Consider the following 12,726-nt stretch of genomic DNA (forward strand, 5'->3'; position numbering starts at 1 on the left):
AACCCTAATCCAAAGCAAACACTGACATGAACTGATCACACTTGGTTTTCACACACTGTGCTCTTTTGTACCCGCTGAATAGTTTTTTAGATCATTCCAAGTCACGTGAAACCACACTTCACGAAACGAAGTTTTAGGTGACTTTGCAAGTTTCTCTTCAAAGGACTAACATATCACCTCTGAATAAGCAGCCCTAGGAAGTAACAGGGAGAAAACAGATCAAAATAGAATTCACACTTGATGGCCTCAAGCTGATTTCTTCAAAACCATGTGAACACACGAAGATACTTTAGTTTCTGAGCACCTTTGGGGGATTCTGTCAACAAGGTAGGAAAACTGTGTGTGTTCATAGGCCTTCAGAGTTCGGGCAGAGCATGTTCAAAAAGTTAGGAGAGAAGAACTCGTGAAAATGTGTAGGTTGTATAGGTTTGTAGATAACTCAGAAGTAAACTTGTTAAAGCTACTGAATTAACATTCCATGAATGTTTAAAAGAGAAAAAAATCATGTGTAATCACAGAGAAGGCTTGTTGTGTTGAAACAATGATACTGATTGGTTAAACACTGTAAGACCTCAAAGAAGTCATTTCCTATCCAATTCATTTATTAGAGGAATGTTGGCAGATTCAAAGGCTGAAGCAATGAACTCCCTCTGACAGATTAATCCCTGTCTTTACATAAGCAGAACTGCAGGCCCCGAGGGGTTCAGAGGATGCCACCCCAAGATAAGGGGTATTCTGAGCTGAAAGCAAATGAGAAAAAGCAGACACAGGATGAGCTCCCTGACCTCCCTGAAAGCGGAGCATAAATTTCCCTCACGAATGTTGCACCAAGAAGGGGGTAACAACCTTATTGCCAGAGAGGAGACAGCACTGCCAAGAGTCTACACAAACCAACCTGATTAAATAACTATCATCTTCCACTAGGTCTGTCATAAAACTACTTTCCCAGCTTGCTGCCCCTAGAAGCCTAAAGCCCCTTTCCGTTGTCTTGTTACTTCTTTACAAATTGATTGTTCTTTGTTTCTTCAATTTTTATTTATTTTAGAGAGAGGGGAAGGGAAGGAGAAAGAGAGGGAAATAAACACCCAAGTGTGGTTGCCTCTCTCGCACCCCCTACTGGGGACCTGACCCACAACCCAGGCACATGCCCTGACTGGGAACCAAACTGGCGACCCTTTGGTTTGCAGGCCAGTACTCAATCCAGTGAGCTACACCAGCCGGGGATGTTCTTTGTTAAGACACCAACTGCTGGCCACCCCTTTGCATTACCCGTCACTGAGTTTGTCCTACGTGTATAATCTGGTTTTCTCTTGCTAACCTGTCTTTTGTCAGTCTGATCTGCAGCCTCCCGGCTACAGAGCCTGGGAGGGTTTTTGTCCTCCCCTGCAGCGCTACCATACATGCCCTTGAGAACATGAAGACTCCCTAACATCAGAAACCAAATGTCACAGTTGAACAGTTTATATGCCTTGGAGAACTTTACAAAGAAAAAAAAAAAACGTGACTCCTTCAACTAATCTTAAACACTAAAAACAAAATACTGTAGGATTAGTTATAGGGTAACTTTTGTGGCTTAAGGGAGACCTGTAAAGTGAGAAAAGAGGAGGAAATAACAAAGCTCTGGTTATTCAATGTTAGAGCCTAAAGGCACTATCCATTAAGTCCTGTGTCTCCAGGAACACGTTGCTCAGAGGTCAATTTTGGGGCAGTCTCTGACAGTGAGTTCAGAGGAAGAAAATCTGGGAGCAGTTTGCATTGGGCGGTCTATGGCTGTGCAGTCTGGGCAAGTCACGGCGCCTCGGGGGACCTGTTTCATCATCTGTAAAGTTTACAGAATAACAGCCTTTTCTCAGAGCTGTGAAAAGAACCACGTGAGAGCCTAGGGATGAGCAGTGCTCAACTCTGGTGGCATCTTAAAATAAGTTGAGGAATTAAAAAGGAAATGTTGACGCCTGGGGTGCAGCCCACAGATTCAGATGTCATTGTTCAAGGGTGGCCCCTCCGCCTCGGTGGGGTTTCAAACCTCCCCAAATGATTCAGCTAAGACAGTAGCGCTTCTCAAACTATTGGACAGGATTGTGTAGGGATCCTGTCACAATGCAGATGTGGATTCAGGAGCTGGGGGCCTGAGAGCCTGCATTTCTAACAGGTTCCTAGGTTACGCTGAGCTCCTCTCGGCCACTCTGAGGATAGCAAAGTACTAAGAGGCCACAAAGCACAATGCAGTCATCCACTCTCCATCCAAACCATCAACTTTCAGTGGCAGGGGTATCAACTTCAGCAAACAACTTTCTTTCCTTTTTTTTTTTTAAAGCTTTTCATTTATTTATTTTTAGAGAGAGGGGAAGGGAAGGAGAAAGGGAGAGAAATATCAATGTGCGGTTGCCTCTCACACCCCCCACTGGGGACCTGGCCCACAACCCACACATGTGCCCTGACTTGGAGTTGAACGGCGACCGTTTGGTTCGTGGTCCAGTGTTCAATCCACTGAGCCACACCAGCCTCTTTCCTTCTTCTTAGGGTTGTTTTAAGAACAGGGTGTATAAGATTGTTAAAGCAAGCATAAAAGGGTGACACAAATAAAAGGTATCATTCCCGTTACCTGTCGATGAGAACATTTATTTACAATTACAAGCACACCCAATTGCTGTGGTACCACTGCTCCCCACATTCATTACAGATCACATAGGTCATCATTTCTTCATCTGGGTTTGATTTCCGCACCCAGCTTGGAAGGAAAAGTGTTCCTCTGGCAATTACGGTGACTTTGCAGTTGAACTTCTCACAGCGTCTGCATTTTATTTTCTGTGTCCGTGTGCCCTCGGCCCCTTGGGGAAGGCAATGCTCCTGTATGCCAGATTCCGTATAGGAGGCTCTCAGCTGTTTCAGTTCCTTGCTCGCCATTTCCATCACGGTCATTTCGGCAAATGCTCTTGGCGACATGGTCCCAGAGAGCAAGTTTTGTTGTAAGTGAGAATTTCGGGGGTTCTTCAGATTGGCCACTTTGCTTCTGATACAGGTTTTATATTTTTTGAGATTCTTTGAATAAAGGGTAAAAATGTGCTCTTCTATTTCTCTTGCAAAGTTTTGCCACAATTCGGCTCTGGGCTGATCTGTGGAAGAACTAGTCAAAGCTTCATACAGAAGCTCTGTACATTTCGTTCTCAGGGGCACCGGCACGACAGGATCCAGCAACTCACATGATCTCTTGTCAGTGGACTTCGGGCCACCGCCCCTGACATGCTCTTCCTTAGGTTCCATTCGACTAGGGCTGTTTTCAGGCACAGTCATTTCAGAGGCTTTTGCCCTAGTATCTTGGGACAATAGCAGAGAATCAGAACTGGAACCGCCCAATGTCTTATCTTGACTTGAGTCACAAGAAAGTCCTGAGGGTTTATTTCCCCCTACAGGGAAGAGTTTGGGGTCCCTTGGTTTGACATGAGGATCCTTATAAAGAGCTTTCCATTCTGACAGCAAACACTTGGCTTTCTTTTTCAAAGCCCCCGTGGGGCAGTTTTTGAGGACTCCGTACACAGCCCTGACCACAGCTGTCTGCTGGAGATGCTCCTTAGTCACACGCAAAGTTTTTAGCTCAGTCAGGTGGTCACCAAGACCCTCAAAGTTCCTTTGAGACATCAGCTGCTCAATGAGGGAAGCTCTGGCAGCTATCTGGGTCTTGTCAGACATGTTCACAGCTGCAAAGAAAAAAAGAGTTTTCTGTTTTCTTAAGCTTGCATTTGCCAGTCACAGCTCCCTGATAGTATCTCTCTAAAGGAGTTACGTAAGAAAAATGGGTGCGACGCGTTAGAAAGCGGGATCTGCAATGTGGCATGGTTTAGTCTCCAAAGTCTGATTCTCAGTCGTGTTCTAAAGATGACACTGCAAACAACTTCTGCATTAACCGCTTCTTAAAGGAGGCTTGCTGGAAGATCTGCTATAACTGTTGCCACCTCCAATTTTACAATCAGTGAGCTTCCGGGATCAAGATTGGTCAGTTCCCTTGCACGCATGGAATTTAGCAGTCACGCTGGGGGTGAAACCATGCCAGTGCCAACATCCGCAGGGTACAGCTGAGCGAGGCTGGACTACTTCCCCCCCCATACTCAGCTATATACCGGAACTACTGACTGATTTTATAATCTTTACATGGTACTTTCATGAATATGAAAGAATGAGAAACAGGGCAAAAGAGGATGCTGTTTCGATGTCCCAAGGAATCTAAAGAAGTCATGAGCTAGCATAGGTTGGGAGGCAGTTGGAGCCAGGCCTGATGGGCCCCAAAGCGTTCAACAGGCCCCACTGTGCTGACATCTGAGTCTTCTGAACAACGGGGTGAAGGGTCAGACTAAGCAATCCAGGGGACTTACGACTTTGAACTAACTGGTCCCTAGGCCAGAGTTCAGTGCTGTCAACTTTTTTCTTTTCTGACTTTTAGGTGTAAAAAGTTGCTCGATGATTACATCTGTGTGCATCTCATCCTGGGCAGCAAATGTTTACTTTACCTGGCCAGTCTATTTTTCTCTCCAGGTACTTAACGCACAGAACCTTGCCTCCGTGATGCCTGTGAATCTGTATCCGCCCATCTGGTCTACACATGAACATGAGCATCTCAATGGCAAGGACCCTGTCTTTTAAAAAGTGCATGGACTCCCATTTTACAGCGCTTGATATTAAATAACCATCACTGAAGACCCCCAGGCTAACAACACCGAGGCGATTACAGAGGGAATGAATGCGGTCTCCCTAGAAACCATCTGCCAAGTGCTGGAAAGTGTAATGTCCTTTTGGTTAGCAACTCTACTTCTATAAACTTACTTTCAGGAAATGAGAGATGTGGAGGCTGTATACATAAGCATTATCTTCAAACTGAGAAGAAACTAGAAGGTCCCAAATGGTTGAACTTCCACATGAATGGTCACAGAAACATTATTCATAACAGACAAAAAGTAGAAACAACCCAAATGTCCATCAGCTGATGAACACACAAAATGTGGTGTATCTGTACAACGAATGTTATTTGGCAATAAAAACAAGTGAAATTCTGATACATACTAGTACATGGATGAGCCTCCGAAACACTATGCTAAGTTAAAGGCACAGAAGACCACATAGTGCATGACTTCACTTTACGAAGTGTCCAGAACAGGCAAATCCATAGAGACACAAAGTAAGTTAGCGGTTGGCTACGGCTGCTGGGGTGGGGGGACAAGTGGGTAGAATGAGAAAGGAGTGGCTCTTAATGGGGGTGGAGTTTTTCCTGGGTGAGGTGAAAAACCTTCTCTACAGCTGACTGTGGTGACGAGTTGTGCAACTGTTAATGTACTAAAACCCACACATATCATTAAAATTGACCATCTTAACCCTGTCTCAAGCGTACGGTTCAGCAATGTTAAGTCCACTCAGTGTTGTGCAACCAACCTCCAGAACTGTTTTCATCTTGCACACTAAAGTGCACACTTTAAACAGGGGGATCGTATGGCATGTAAATTATATCTGAATAAAACTGATATGTACAAACGACATAGAGAGTCTGAACCAAATTTTACTTAAAAACCACAGGTGAAAGGCTGAAAAGAGATATACAAAATTTTAGACTGGCATTTTCCGAATGGTAAGATTAAGGTGATTTTTGTTTGTTCTCTTACTCTTTTCTGTATTTTCTATGGTGAGTATGTTATTATTTTCATAATCAGAAAAGCTATTAGTCTAATATAATTTCATGACAAACTCTATAGACATTTAAGATATGTGCCTGTTGAAAAATGGTGATGTAAATGGATCAACCAACCCTGCCTCTGGAATCAGAACGCTGGAAAGGTGCTCCATCACCTGGGGCTTTGCGTTCAGATTAGCCTTCGCAATCTCCTCAGAAGGCTATCGCTGGCACCGAAACAGCTGACGCTCCCCTCCAACTTTACCACCAAATAGAAGAACTAAGTACCCTTGGCCACAGCTATGAGGTTCCCTCATGTTTCCCTGTAGGTCAGCTCAAGAATGACCAAGATTCGGAGTCTTGCATTTTTTTAAGATTTTATTTATTTACTTTTAGAGAGGAGAAGGGATGGACAGAGAGGGAGGGAAACATCAATGTGTGGCTGCCTCTCGCACACCCCCTCCTGAGGACCTGGCCTGCAACCCAGGCATGTGCCATGACTGGGAATTGAACCGGAGACCCTTTGGTTCGCAGTCTGGTGTGCAATCCACTGAGCCACACCCAGCTAGGGCTGAGTCTTGCATTTTCTACCACCAGAGGAAGCTGGAATGGAGACAACCTGGGCAGTCTGTTATTTATTTTTATGTTTATTTTTTTAATTTTTTTTTTTTTAGTCATTTAAGAGTCACTGAATGGACCGATGTGCCATCAATTCAGGATCTTACGTGAGTGGCTACTTTTCTAATTATCAAGATTCAGTACTTCAAGATCATTGTTATTCCTTTCTGGGATTCCACCTCTAAAGACTGAAGACAGTAAACAAGGTCTTCTCAAGAATCAAAGGCTCAGTAAACAAAGAATAGGCAAGATAGCACAGAAAATAAAATTTAAAAAATACACACCCTCCATTGCTGGATATTTGCTTCAAAATTATCTGCCTGAGACCTCGGGGTTTGGAGGAAGTCAAGGAAGCATGTCATAACGATGAGGTCTCAGGCCCTCCCCCACTTGCTGGAAGGTTTCCTAACAAAGAAGAAACATTCACCCTGCCTGCATTCTATACTCATTCTATATGCATTAACACCAAAAAAATCAGGATTGAAGTTTGCTGGATGTCAGCAAGCTGGTTAATAAGAGACAGGTCTAGAGTGCCCACAAGGAAGTTAGGCAATATTTAACTTGGGTTAGGATTTCTCAACAAAGGGTCAGAGTGTCCAGGAAATTTTGAAGGGGAACCTAACTGCAGTTTCGGGGCATCAGTGCCCTGAGAGCAGCAATCTGGCACCCCGGCAAAACTTGTTCCTTCCTCACGGCAATCTATACACGTTATGCATTCACGCGTAAGCACTTGGCTCTTCACTCCGTGTGTCCCTTATTTACCTTTCCTCCATATTTATTCATTTTCAATGTTTAATCGTGGCAAACTACACATACCACAAAATTTACCATCTTAAACCTTTTGAAGTATACAGAAGTGTTAAGTCTGTTCAGAGCTATGCAACCAACCTCCAGAACGCTTTTCATCTGTTAAAACGAGCTTTGTAGCCATTAAACACTAACTCCCCAGTCCCTACCCCTCCCCGCCCGCAGCACTGGGCAACCTCCATTCTACTTTCTGTGTCTATGAATTCGACTACGCTGGATACTGCATACAAGGGACATCATATAGTATTTATTTGTGTTTTTATGTTTGGCTTATTTCACTTAGCATAATATCATCAAGTTTCTTTCAAGGACTGTTTTTATTTGTATTAACATTTAAAAAACCCATATGGCATGACAGTAACTACTTAAGGAAACATAAGGTTTCTTTCCATTTTTGAGTGTATGATATTATTATAGTTTGGGCCCTGAACAGAGCTAGTTTTTTCAGTTTCAAGCTGGCTCATTTTAACAGGATGAGGTTACGTTTGTTATGAGGTGTGTGTAGTCTAATGTTTGTTAACTTTGTGGTCCTTAACCTTTTGTTATCGAAGTGGCGAGGTAAACAACTTCTTCCCCTACGGTCTACTTTTTGAACCTTCCATCCCCTGTAGTCACCAACTGCATGTACAGCCTCTAGAAGTCAGTGTGCTAAGCTAAATCAGCCTGACGGGAGTAACTCTACCCAGCGCTTGTTTCCAAAGACAAGTATTATTTGGAGGAGCAAAACTGTAAGCCGGCCCAGGCATGTTGGAAAGCTGTTCCGAAAGTAGCTCAAAGTTTTGTGAATGGACATGTGGTGTTCAATCCACATTCTGCTTTAAAAGGTTGTGACAAATACGGACCAATTAAAAAGAAAAAGGAAAAAAATATCGTCAAGGTTCATCCATGTTGTAGCAAGTATCAGGATTTCCTTCCTTTTTAAGGCTGAATAATGTTCCACTGAATGAAGAGCCCACATTTTGCTTATCCATTCATCTGTTGGTGGACACTTAGGTTGCTTCCACCTTTTGGCTGTTGTGAATAATGCTGCTATGAGCACAGGGGTACAAATACCTCTTCAAGGCCCTGCTTTCAATTCTTTTGGGTATAAACCCAGAAGTGGGATGGCTGGATCATACGGGCATACTAGTTTTCATTTTAAAAGGATCTGCCACACTATTTTCCATTGTCCTCCATATTTTTAACAGCATTTAAATCCTGTCAAACTTTCTACTCCCCCCACGGGACACTTATGTGACTACAAAGCACTTACTACCCCAGGAAGGGATAGTGAAGCAGCACTGGGATACAAAGTTCTGGGAACAGCCATAAAAAGACAAAGTAAGCTCTGTGTCCGCTTTAGAGTTCTACATAGTCCATTCAATAAATATTTATTATGTATCTAGTACATGATCGATGCTGAGCTAAAGAGATACTCTCTGCCTTGAAGGAGCTGCCAACCCAGTGGAAGGAAGGAATACAGGTAAGAAAGGGGCCACTTACATTCCAAAAGGACAGACATCGTCCACTAGGGGACACACATAGGAGGGATACTGAAACCAAATCTGGGCTTGCCATCATCTGGCCAGCTCCAACTGCTTCCTCACCTCCTTCCCTGCACTTTGTTAGAGGGCCCACTCTTTAGTACAGGTCTTAGCAAGATAGTCCCTCATTTTCCCGCTTAGAGCCCTTCAGGGCTTCCCTTCTGCTCTCGGGATGGAGCCAAGGTCCCTGGCCAGCTAATAAGCACCCCCTTCCGGCCTCCTTTGTGCCCTGACTGAACTACGAACAGGCACTGCCCACTTCACAGCTCTGGGCCTTGGCTCCAGTAGCTCCCTGAGCCTGGCTTACCTCTCACCATGAGTGGTTCTCCATCCTCACTCTAAATCCAAACCACCTGGAGAAATTAAGCAGCAAAAAAACAAAAACAAACAACGCCAGGCCCTTGTTTGATAGAATGACATCAGAATGAATGAAGAGTCTCTGAAGGTAGGCCTGGGTATTGTTTCAGCTCGCCAGGTGATTCTGATTCAAACCAGACCTGCCACCACTGCACAGGCACAAGTCCCTTCCGGCAGCAGGACTGTCCCAGGTATGCTGCTATCAGCCCAAAGACAGCTCCCGTCCTGCTCCTGGACTGAACACACAGAACCTCCCCAACTACGGTTTTGCTAGATATGCCCCCAATAAATCAGGAAATAGTAAAAACAGCTGCCATGCACAACCAATCTGTGACCCTTCCCTACAAATGACAAGTGGTGACTGCCATGTTGTAAGTGTCAGGATGCGCCCAATTCCCCACATTTATTCCCTCACCTACCTCTTACCAGCAGAAGGCGATGCGCATGTATGGAGCAACTCGCGTGTCGTACACACTCATGTCACCTCAGTCCTCACAAGAACCGAGACAGGCTTATCTCCATCTTACAGATGAGGAAACCTGTTAAAAACATCAAGTATTTGCGCATTGCTTTTTCATGGCGCATATCACATTAATTTTTTTATTGCCTATCTTCCCCCGCAGGACCATAAGAATGACGTTTGTCTCATTCACTGATACACACCTGGCAAACATCTGTCCAGTGGTATTACTCAACCAATATTCTTTAAAGATTTTTTATTTATTATTTTTTTTAGAGAGGAGGGAAGGGAGGGAGAAAGAGGGAAAGAAATATCCATGTGTGGTTGCCTCTTGCGTAACCCCCTACTGGGGACCTGGCCTGCAACCCAGGCATGTGCCCTGGCTGGGAATCAAATGGGCAACCCTTTGGTTCACAGGCTGGCACTCAATCCACTGAGCCACACCAGCCGGGGCTCAACAAATATTTTTTGTTAAATGAGTGAAGAGGTGAAGAGCACTCAGGACGCTCTCTCCTGTGTGCTTGTGAGCTTCATTCTTTTCACTACAGATCATCTCGCTTGTACCCACTGCACCTAAGCTCAGGGCCCCCTCTGCTTCTTCCACGACACACCAACCTCATCTCAATTCTAGTCTAAAAAATCACTAACCAAAATTTTAGTTAAAAAAAAGCAGGATGTCTACTGTAGGCTAATCCAGTGGGCTCTAAGGTCTCTCAGAGTCAAGCCTTTGAGCATAAGGAAAGGTACAGTTCCCAGAAGTGGGGTGTGTGACCATGCTGGGTGACCTTCATGACCACTCTGCGCCTTGTTTCCCTCATCTACAAAATAAGGGAAATCCAACATCCTAGGATTAATGGGAGAATTAAACTAGATAGTCCTTACAAAGTCCTTAGAACTACACCTGTCACACAGTAAGCCCGACTGACAATTACACAGGTCTGTGATTATAAGGTTTAGCATATACGTACCATACCAGGCATTATTCTAGAACAGGGGGTTGGCAAACTGTTTCTTTAAAAGGCCCAACAGTAAATGTTTTACTTTGCAGGCCATCTGATCTCTGTGTGCGCTACTCAACTCTGCTGATCCTGTAGCAGGAACAGCAGCCACTGATGATACATAAATGAATAGGAATGGCTTTGCTCCAGTAAGTCTTTTCTTCAAAGACAAGGAGGCTAGATTGGGCCGCAGGCCGTAGTTTGCTGATCCGTTTTTAGAGCAGTTTCTCCAACAGAAACATAATGCACGTCACCAAAAGAATTTAAAATTGTCTAGTAGCCATGTTAAAAAACAAACAGGTGAAATTAGTAATACATTTTATTGAACCCAGTGTATCCAAAATACTGCCATTTGAACATGTAATAGATATAAAAATTATTGAGATACTTTATATTTTTTCATACTAATTCTCAAAAGTTTGCTGTTTTATACTTCCTTCACTACTCAGCTTGGACTAGGCACATTTTCAAATACTAAGTAGCCTTATGTAGCTAGTGGCTAGCATTCTGGACAACACAGTCCTAGAGCATATGCCAATATAGATAATGCTTAGTGTATCAACCATAAGAGTTTATACAGTGCCAGCAAGAGCAGGCCCTAAATGCCTGTTGACTGAATGCATATGAAAGCTTGTAAATATTAACTAATACTACAGTATGGGCAAGGTGCACACATCTGCACATGTCTGGACTAAACCCAGAAGAATGGAATGATCAAAGAAAAAATTCCGAAAGCTGGTAACAAATCAGCAGTAACTTAGGTATGTTTAGATCTTTACATCTCTCCAAGATCTAAAGAGAAAATTTAACTTTCTAGCTGTAACCCACATACGCCTCTCCAGCTACACAAGGAGCCCCTTCCCCCTGTGGAGAGAAATGCCCAATGTTGGTAGGGACGTTGAGGTGTCTGAATTGTCACTCAATAGTGCGCTGAGGGCCTCTTATGCTATGCTGATCCCTAGCAAAGGTGCAACGAAGGGAAGGGACCAGCCCAAGGGCCCTCCGGGATTCGGGTTCCAGGGGGTGAGGTGGAGCGACAAGCAAAGCCTGCTGCCAACTGTCCCAGGGTGACAGCCTGGCACCAACCACACAAGCACCACCAGCCCGAAAAATCTGGCCACCCTGGCGACTTCATCTGGAGGAGAGGTGGGGACGAAGGAACGTTGGAGTCCACCCAGGCCAGAGCGCACCAAGACCCTCCTCCCCCCCACCCTCGCAAACTCTCCCCCTCCAAGCTGACTCCCCGTCCTCGCCTCGCCCCTCCGCCTCCCCTTTTCCCCCTCCCCTTTCCCCTGCTCCTCTTTTCAACCCCCCTCCCAGCCCCAGAAGGCCCGCCCAGGGGGTACCGAGACCCTCCCCAAGCAGGGGTGGGCAGAGACCCAGGCAAACCGAACTCGGGTCATGGCTTACCGACAAGGGCAGGCGAAGAAGGGTAGCCATCAGCGGCCTCCACGTCCAGCGAGAACTCCCGGTTCCCAGGGCCGGTCCACGAAGGCTCAACCAATCAGAGCCCGCAGATTAGAGAACAAGGCCCGCATTGGGCGCATGTGTGCTAGGGAAATAGCGCCTGCGCAGAGCGATCAGTGGCTGTGGGGCTGCCTTTCTGCAGCTGGCTGAAGGATGTCAGACCAGAGTCCTGCTTTGGTACAGGAATTGAAAAAACTGGCGCGGCTACTGATTTTCAGCAGCAATGTCGACCTACTCAACAACATGCCCTTTCTGCTTCCAGTCAAGACAGTGCTCAGTTAGATATTGACAAAACTTTGGAAAGAACGTTATCTATTTAACACAGTAATTAGTTCCTCAAGTATTTATTGCACCCCTGACATACATTAGTTGATGTGAAAGTGTAGACATTCATCAAGTAGCCATGTGCTTCGGCACTAATCATCTATACACATCTTTCCCTGCAAGGGTCCAATAAAACCAGTGATGGTAGAACTAGAGAATGTGGCCACCTTTTCTGCTGATCCCCTCCTGTATGGTAACTTGGGGGAAGGTTCACAGAAGCAGGGCTTTCCTCTGGATTAGATGCTATCAGGAAGCAGGGTGATTTTATGAATCAGCAATGTAATAAACCCTACCTAGAAGGAGGGAAGATGAGACCAAGACTGCAGCTGTAATTAGTAATAAAAAAAAAAAAAAAGCAGCAGTGACAAAACTATTGAAATACTGCAGGTCCATTCTACATGTAACCCAATAGATTAGTTTCAAAAGTTTATTGCTATAAGATTGTTTCTATTACAAGAACAAAGTGAGACATCTATAAATGTAATTTATGGAACAAGCTGGGCTTTGTAGGGTGCATGT

The 12,726-nt window shown here is 44.7% G+C and overlaps 2 protein-coding genes across 4 annotated transcripts in view; both read right to left on the reverse strand.

Annotated features, from left to right (window-relative positions):
* Window positions 1-9,498, reverse strand: part of RAB9A (RAB9A, member RAS oncogene family) — a 47,930-nt gene extending 38,432 nt beyond the window's left edge. The window contains exon 1 of one of the 3 annotated variants that reach the window (XM_024569938.3): window positions 9,378-9,498. The gene's annotated coding sequence lies outside the window, so the exon portion shown is untranslated. The remainder of the gene's footprint in view (window positions 1-9,377) is intronic. The other 2 variants (XM_053917269.1, XM_053917267.1) reach the window with 2 other exon arrangements.
* On the reverse strand, window positions 2,118-9,497 carry TCEANC (transcription elongation factor A N-terminal and central domain containing). Its single transcript, XM_024569928.3, has 2 exons — window positions 9,378-9,497; window positions 2,118-3,695 (listed from the first exon to the last, which is right to left on the reverse strand). The coding sequence occupies exon 2, from the start codon at window positions 3,685-3,687 to the stop codon at window positions 2,629-2,631; it is 1,059 nt and encodes a 352-aa protein (XP_024425696.2). The 5' UTR covers window positions 3,688-3,695; window positions 9,378-9,497; the 3' UTR covers window positions 2,118-2,628.
* Window positions 9,499-12,726: the final 3,228 nt, after the last annotated feature.

The sequence above is a fragment of the Desmodus rotundus genome, chromosome X (assembly GCF_022682495.2).
Source record: "Desmodus rotundus isolate HL8 chromosome X, HLdesRot8A.1, whole genome shotgun sequence".
Taxonomy (NCBI): Eukaryota; Metazoa; Chordata; class Mammalia; order Chiroptera; family Phyllostomidae; genus Desmodus; species Desmodus rotundus.